At 37.9% G+C, this 7,788-nt stretch overlaps 1 protein-coding gene and 1 pseudogene across 1 annotated transcript; one reads left to right on the plus strand and one right to left on the minus strand.

The window, feature by feature from the left end:
- Nucleotides 1–4,569: 4,569 nt before the first annotated feature.
- On the minus strand, nucleotides 4,570–5,544 carry LOC141691835 (uncharacterized). Its single transcript, XM_074496590.1, has one exon. The coding sequence runs from the start codon at nucleotides 5,542–5,544 to the stop codon at nucleotides 4,570–4,572; it is 975 nt and encodes a 324-aa protein (XP_074352691.1).
- Nucleotides 5,545–5,716: 172 nt separating this feature from the next.
- LOC141691842 (ataxin-10 homolog) lies at nucleotides 5,717–7,479 on the plus strand (annotated as a pseudogene).
- Nucleotides 7,480–7,788: the final 309 nt, after the last annotated feature.

Raw genomic sequence — 7,788 nt, forward strand, 5'->3', positions numbered from 1 at the left:
CACAACAAAACTAGTCGAGTGTTACCTCGAGGAATCGTCTTAACGACGATGACTAGCTCATGGTAGTAATGCCTTCTTCTTGGGGCGTTCTCCTCCCGATCCTCCTCAGATTTACTCCTGGTTAAGTCCTCTGAACTGAATAGTGTTCTCAAATATTCTAAATCAAATAGGATTCTTCAGTCTTCTTGTTGGAATAGGATTCTCCAATCTCCTTAATGGAATAAGATTCTTCAATCTTCTAATTAGAATAGGATACTCCAATCTTTTAATTAGAATAGGATACTCCAATATTCAATACCAAATAGGTTTCTCCCAATCAAATAGGATTCTCCCAATCTTCTAAACCAAATAGAATTTTTTGGAAAAATTCGCAGCTACTGTTTTCCTCTGTTTTCGGACTGCTCAACTTTTATTCTCGTAATCATATCATCTCCGAATTAAAGAGAATTCAACAAGCTTCGCGTAGACTGTAAGAACATTCAAATCTGACTTACGGAACTCGAGATACGGCCCAAACATTGTAAGCAAATCACTTAATCCATCAAATCCGAATTTTCCATACAACTTCGCTCCTTCGTGGCTATGTCTACAAACTTCAACCTCCATGGCTGGATATCATCATCCATGGATCTCCCTCATGGCCGCGGATACTACACTCAAATCTCCTTCGACCCCCCTGCCGAAAACAGTTATCCACGGATCTCCTTTGTGGTCGTTGTATGCAATTCCTCCGTAGCTATCCTTCAATTCTTGTGTCAGAGAACCTTCATCGTGACGAGACATCTCTTCCTCCTGAGATTTTGATCTTGATTAGCCCCTCCTTCTAGCGCCAATTTGTTGAAGGAGGAATTTGATAACAACAAAATTTGAGGTTCGTAGCCGGAAACAAGATCTGTGACGGTGTTTCTTTGTCGAAAACGTGAACAATAATTGATAGATTTGATGAACAGTATTCGTCCGAAAAGATGAACATTATTTGGTGGTGGTGATTATTGGGGGCTGAGATTGCTTAGGGTTAGTGGTGGCTCCTTAGGCTCTCGCTTCTCACCCCTTGCAATTTGCCTATGTATCCCTATTTATAGGGAATCAAGCCCACGTAGTTCTTGGGGAACAAGAAACCTAATGGGCTTAGATTTCTTATTCCGAGGCCCAATGGGAAACCCACTGGAAACCGTCTTCTACTAGCTTTAGGAATGTCGGCCGATGAGGCCCAACCACAAAGGCCCAAGGCTCTTCCGCGGTTTCGAGACTTCACGGATGAGGCATCTCCCTGGCCAAGGATAACCTTCCTCTACCAGCTGTTTCTCTAGTCCGTGAACGCAGGTATAGCCGTGGTTCACCCCAAATGTTGGACGCATCCTTGCCCTCGATAAGGAGCCCCTACCAGATTGCAGAACAAGTGATCCCAAGGTTTTGGGTGCAAAGTGCAGGATACTCCAAATTCTCCCAACGAGGACACCCGTTGACTACAGAGACAGAGCTTCCAAAGCACACACCAGATTTCACCCCACATCCCCAATGAGGACACCCATTGACTACAGGAGGAGGCCTTCAGTCCAGGCATACTCCTGGAGGTCTCTGACCATGGACACCGCCTTTCCTGTAGATATGCTACAGGAAGGAGTTCTTCAATAGAGTTCCTGCATCAAATAAGTTAGTAATAATAATCTCCATCTTCCTTGAATCTTCCACAGAGCCCATCCAAGTAATCATGTTGAAATCCCATCCAAGATATCTTTCTCACTTAGGGCGCGCCCTAAGGCTCATCATAGGAAAGAATTCAATCAAGGAATTCCTCACCCTTTCTTCAGCAATTGGGCGCGCCTCCTCACTATGTTTGAGGGCGCGCCTCCCATGCATGGACACTTGCAACTGTCCATCAACCATTTTCATCATAGGGTGCGTCCTGATTATGCAAAGGGCGCGCCCTCTTTCCTTTTATGAAAACATTATCTTATCTGTTCCTCAATTTTAGGTATTCATTTTTCAATTCTGACCAATTGACCCGGTTTTAACCCGAACAAGGTTTATACCAAATTTTGGGCATAAGAGTTAGTTATATTGGTGTGAATTTTCTCTCATTTAATGCTAATTATAGGATCACATGCGTCGTGCTGGGGACGTTTGCTTCTCTCAAGTTTACCTATTTCTCTGTTTTTGCAATTTAAAAGGCCATCACTCGGTATATTGAATTATCTATTTCTCTATTTTTGTAATTTAAAAGGCCATTACATGAATAATGCAACTGTTTCCTAACTTGTAGTATGTCTTTTCCGAATGGAAAATTGTCCTTTATGGTACATGGATCTATGATATCAGGGTAAAATTGGATGAGATCATTGATGGATATTAGGGTTTCACTCTTTTTGACCCTCTAAGGGTAGATTAAATTTGTGAGTTTCTTACTTTAACAGTTTTATTGAACTTGCAATTCACAGTTGAAGTAAAAAACATGCTTAGAAATGATTTATGCCATTACTGGCTTAAAGGTGTGCATGGCACAATTGATATTGCCGATCCAAATTTACAGCAGATACTATTTCTCCTGCAACTTTACAATGTTATGGATTTTAATGTACATCTTTTTTTACTTTACAATGTTAATGCACCATCCACTGCATGCATAGCTGGCTGTTCTTGGAAACTGTGGCAACAAAAGCCTCTTAAACATAATAAAATTTAAATTATGAATATTTGATTTAAATTATGAATATTTGATATATAGATAGATCAGCGGAGTTGTTAAGGGTATTGAAAGTTTATCTTATGTGAAAGTATTATACTTGTAGATTTGGTAATAATGTTGCTAGTACTGCTTGAGGTTTCAATTTTTAAAAATGCTTGTGGATTTGGAACAACTCATAAAATTGCCAGGGAAACTGATGGACGCACACAACTTGCTTCCAGAAACGTCCTGACTGTAGTACTTAAGCTCTGCCAATGTGTTTCTGATGCTTCTTGTCGCCATATACTTTTATCGTCCCTAAAGCTACTTAGAACATATGCACCGCTCACGTTAAAACATTAATTCGGGAGCATATTTGATTTTTTCCTGCCATGTGATAATGCAGCGCAGTGTTTATTGCTCCTTTGATTTTCAACGGCCCATCAATTCAGGAAGCAGGCCATCAGTATTTGATGGAGTCTCCAACGGGCATCAATACGTGGGGCCCCCGTTTCAAAGCATGCTGTCATTGTTTTTTTAGTTGTTTTTACTGTATAACAGCCATATTATTTTTAGTAACGGTCAAATTAACGGTCAATTTTTTTTTGCTTATAAAAACTGATCCCAAAATTTTATTTGTAACTCAAACTTTTACACACTCATATTTCCTTGCAAAAATTTTACACATTCATATTATTACATATTTAAATATATAATGGGTACTAATTGGCTTCCTTCCGAAAAATTACAATTATGTGTTTCGTGGGCTCGACAATCTGTTGATCCGATCACCGGTCGATATTCAAACAAGAATAATTTATGGGGGCGAATTCATGAGGATTATGCAAAAAATTGGTGTGGGACTCCGGAGAATTCTCATGCCGAACCTCGTTCAAAAATTGCTCTAGACTCGCATTGGGTACCATTGAAGAGAGCACTAAAAAAATGGCAATGTGCAAAAAATCAAGCTAGTAGATATACTGCAAGCGGAACCAATTTGGTAGATGAGGTAAAAATATATATATTTTTCAATACGTTTTTATATTTGTGATAACTTGGTTTCTAATTTTTTTTTTAATTTTCTCAGATAACTCAGGCTCAAGGATTATATTTCAAGGAAATGAATAAGACATTTGACAAATGGGAATGTTATGAAGCAGTTGCAACACATCCTCAATTTGTGGACGTTCCCACCACTTCTCCTCCATTTCAACGAAATTTTCCAACACAAACGGAATCACCAATCAATTTGAATAGTGATGATTTCGTTGATGAAGAAGGTTTTACAACTCCAGAGTCTAATCGAGAAATAGAAAGTCCTTCCAGTCCAGTTAGACCGATGGGAGTAAAGGCGTCCAAACATGCAAAAAAGAAGGGAAAGCAACGTATGACCGAAAAAGAAGAGATGTCTATGACTATTTTCAATAGTATGCAATGTCATCAAAAACAACTAGTGGAGGCCAACATCAAAAGAGATGAAGAAACCCTTCAAATGTCGAGGGAGATGTTAGAACTTGAGAAACGAAAAGAAGCAAGACAGGCAAGACTTGATGCACTAGAGGAACGGAAAGAAGCAAGATTGGCAAAACACGAGGCTATTGAAGAATTAAGGGAGCAAACAAAGATCATGACAATGGATACTAGCCAAATGACCCCTAATACAAAAAGATGGTTTAAGAGAAAGAAGGCTGAGATCATGGAACAAGTGAATGAGACTACTACTGGCAGTGCTTATGTTCCTCGCTTTGATGATGATTTTTATGATTAGATTTAGCTATTATGTTTTTAATTTAATTATGTTCCATATTTTCTAATTTTAACTATGTTTACTACTTTCGAATTCAATAAAATAAATTTATTAGAAATTGTCAAGTCATACATTTTAAGAGGTAATAAATTGACAACTACTGATTAGATTCCATTGCCCAGTTATGCTCCACCAAATCATTTTGAAGCATTGTATGAATATAAGCTGATTCCAAGTTCTCGATACGATCCCAAAATGCTTGTTGATTTCTTCCATTTCTTTGTACTGGTGCAAAAGGAATTCGAGCTCCATTGTTATCTACTGGCCCATCATAAACCTGTGATGCTAATGGATTCATTAAATCTTCTTCAACCGGCTCAACAAAATCTTCTTCCACAAATTCATCCTCAACTATCATGTTATGCAATATGATGCAAGTCATCATGATACTTCTAAGTGTGGAACGCTTATGCATCCGAGCACCATGACGAAGAATAGCCCATCGAGATTGCAAGATACCAAAACACCTCTCCACATCTTTGCGATATGCCTCTTGTTTCTTAGCAAATAATTTTTGTGATTGAGTGGCAGGATTTGATATAGTTTTTACAAATGTTGAATACCTCGGGTAAATTCCATCTGCAAGATAATAAGCATTGTTGTATCGTTTTCCATTGACGTGAAACACCACCATTGGGCTATTTTCTGCGATGACTTTATCAAATACAGGAGACTGGCCTAGAACATTAATATCGTTCTGAGCTCCAGGCACACCAAAAAAAGCATGCCAGATCCAAGTGTCATAGGAAGCGACCGCCTCTAGAATAATTGTAGGTCGTCCTTTTCGACCACTATAAGCTCCTCCCCATCCGCTTGGACAATTCTTCCATTCCCAGTGCATACAATCGATACTTCCAATCATACCTGGAAATCCCCTTTGTTCTCCCCTTGTTAAAAGCCTTCGTAAATCTGCTGGTGTCGGAGCACGAAGGTACTCTTCACCAAAGAGACCTTCTACTTGTTGACAAAATATTTTCATACACTCAAGTGTGGTTGATTCTCCCATTCGACATATTTCGGCACACTGATCAGCCGCTGCACCGTAAGCTAGCATTCGTAGTGCAGCAGTCATTTTTTGTTATGGTAACAACCCCAATAATCCAATTGCATCTGTTTTTTTATGCCAATAGGAATCTTGAGTACAAAGAGCGGTCATGATGCGATCGAAGACATGAGGACGCATTCGATACCTCCGACGAAAATCATCTTCATTGAATATTGGACGATCAACGAAATAATCTGCCATGAGATTTTTTCCTCTTGATAGCCTTTCTCTGGGATGCTTAGAAGATTTTCCAGGTCTTGAGCCTCGTCCTTGTGGTTCATCTGAGCTATCGATGAACTCCTTCATCATTGCCGCTTCGGTCACCATGGTATTCATAATTTCAGACTCTTCTTGACTGTGTTTTTGTCTCTGACTCAATAATCTTTTTAATGAATTCATTATTGAAAAGATTGTATTGATTTTGAGATGACTATAATATGAAGAGCATCTATTATTTATAGAAAATTTTCTATCTATAAATCTGGATCATGACACGTGTCATAATGTGAATGAACGAAAATCTTATCAAAAATTTAAATTTATCCACTATCTTATCAAAAATCTAAAATTATCCAGCAATATATTATTGGATACGATTTGTGGGACCATTAAATAATAGAGATGAAATTAAATTTATGATATATAATATAATTATTTATTTGATGAATAGTAATTGATGGATTGATGGATTGATGGAGTTAGGTGGGTGTATAAAAATTAAGAAAAAAAGTGATTCTAGCATGAATAGTAATCAACTCCATTGATTGAATTGATGAATTGATGAATTGATGGAGTTGAGGGGTACATATGCTCTTAGAAACTTGTGTGCTCAGATACAGGGTTGCCGGTGCTTATTGAGATTATTCGGACTGCTTCAGCAGGTTTGTTGTCATTTCACTTGTTTTTTATATTTTCTCATCTTTGTTACGAAAATAGTTTATTGTTTTTAACTTCCTATATTTCTTTGATATTATCAGCTGGCTCTGGTGAAGATTGGTTTGAGTTACTTCTTTCAAAAATCTGCCTCGAAGAATCAAACTTATCACCTTTATTCTCTAAATATTGAGCAGCCTATTAAAAATCTTGAATGAGCAAATCAGTGATATCAGCATATTTAATGATTTTGCTTTATCTGTTCTTGGAATATTTACAAAAGCTGTCGGAGTTGTTGATTTCACATCAAGGGGCAAATCAGGTCTTCCAACTGGGTTTCCCAATATCGATGTTTTTGGATACTCTCTGATAATATTGAGAGATATTTGCGCCTGCGATTATAGTGAAGGTAAATCTGAAGATGGTGTAGAGTCTTTGCTGTCAACGGGATTTACAGAAATACTTCTTGATCTGCTCTGTGATCTTGAGCCTCCAGTAATAATTAGTAAAAATGTGAGATAGGGGAAGCTTGATGAGGGAACATCATCAGACTCGGACAAGTGTTGCCCTTATAAAGGTTTCCGCAGGGACCTTGTTGCAGTTGTGGGCAACTGTGCATATCGCAGAAAGCATGTACAAGATTGGATTAGAGAAAATAACAAACTTCTAGTATTATTGCAACAGTGTGTAACTGATGATGATAATCCATTCTTGAGGGAGTGGGGAATCTGGTCAATGAGGAACTTATGGGAAGGAAATGAATAAAATCAACGGAAAGTAAGTGAACTGGAGGTTCAAGGATCTGTGGATATGCCTGAACTCGCTGGTCTAGGCCTCAAAGTTGAGGTTGATCCAAAAACTCAACGTGCAAAACTTGTTAATGTGTGTTGAATATTTAGCTTCCTGGGCCAACAATTTTCAATCCATGTAGTTGACAGATAATTTTTTTTTCTCTGGTATACTTGTGAACCATCTCTTATTTAATTGTATTATGCGCTCTTTAGGATTTGGTAGATTCTGAAATAAAAAAAAGAACAAAATCTTTAAAGTTTGTCAAAGATGTTTGTACTAATATTAAATGCACTACGAATATTATGTATATGCCCCTCACTAAACATATTCATTTCATCTCTTGGTTTGGAATTCTTTATTGTGGATTAATGTACTAAAATCAATATGCATAAGTTGAGATCAGCAAACTTGACGACTCGCTGTTTAAGAATCAATTTTCGAAGGCCTACATACAGGTAAATATTGATGGATCGTCCAACTTCTTTCCAATATTTTCAAAGCTTTTGATTAATGCTTTTAAGTAATTATAGGTTGAGGAGTATGACAGATGTTAGTACTCTAGGAGTCCCAGTCGCAGTCCGTATTCAAGAAGCCGGAGCCTAAGCC

This window comes from Apium graveolens, chromosome 2, assembly GCF_009905375.1.
Source record: "Apium graveolens cultivar Ventura chromosome 2, ASM990537v1, whole genome shotgun sequence".
Classification (NCBI taxonomy): domain Eukaryota; kingdom Viridiplantae; phylum Streptophyta; class Magnoliopsida; order Apiales; family Apiaceae; genus Apium; species Apium graveolens.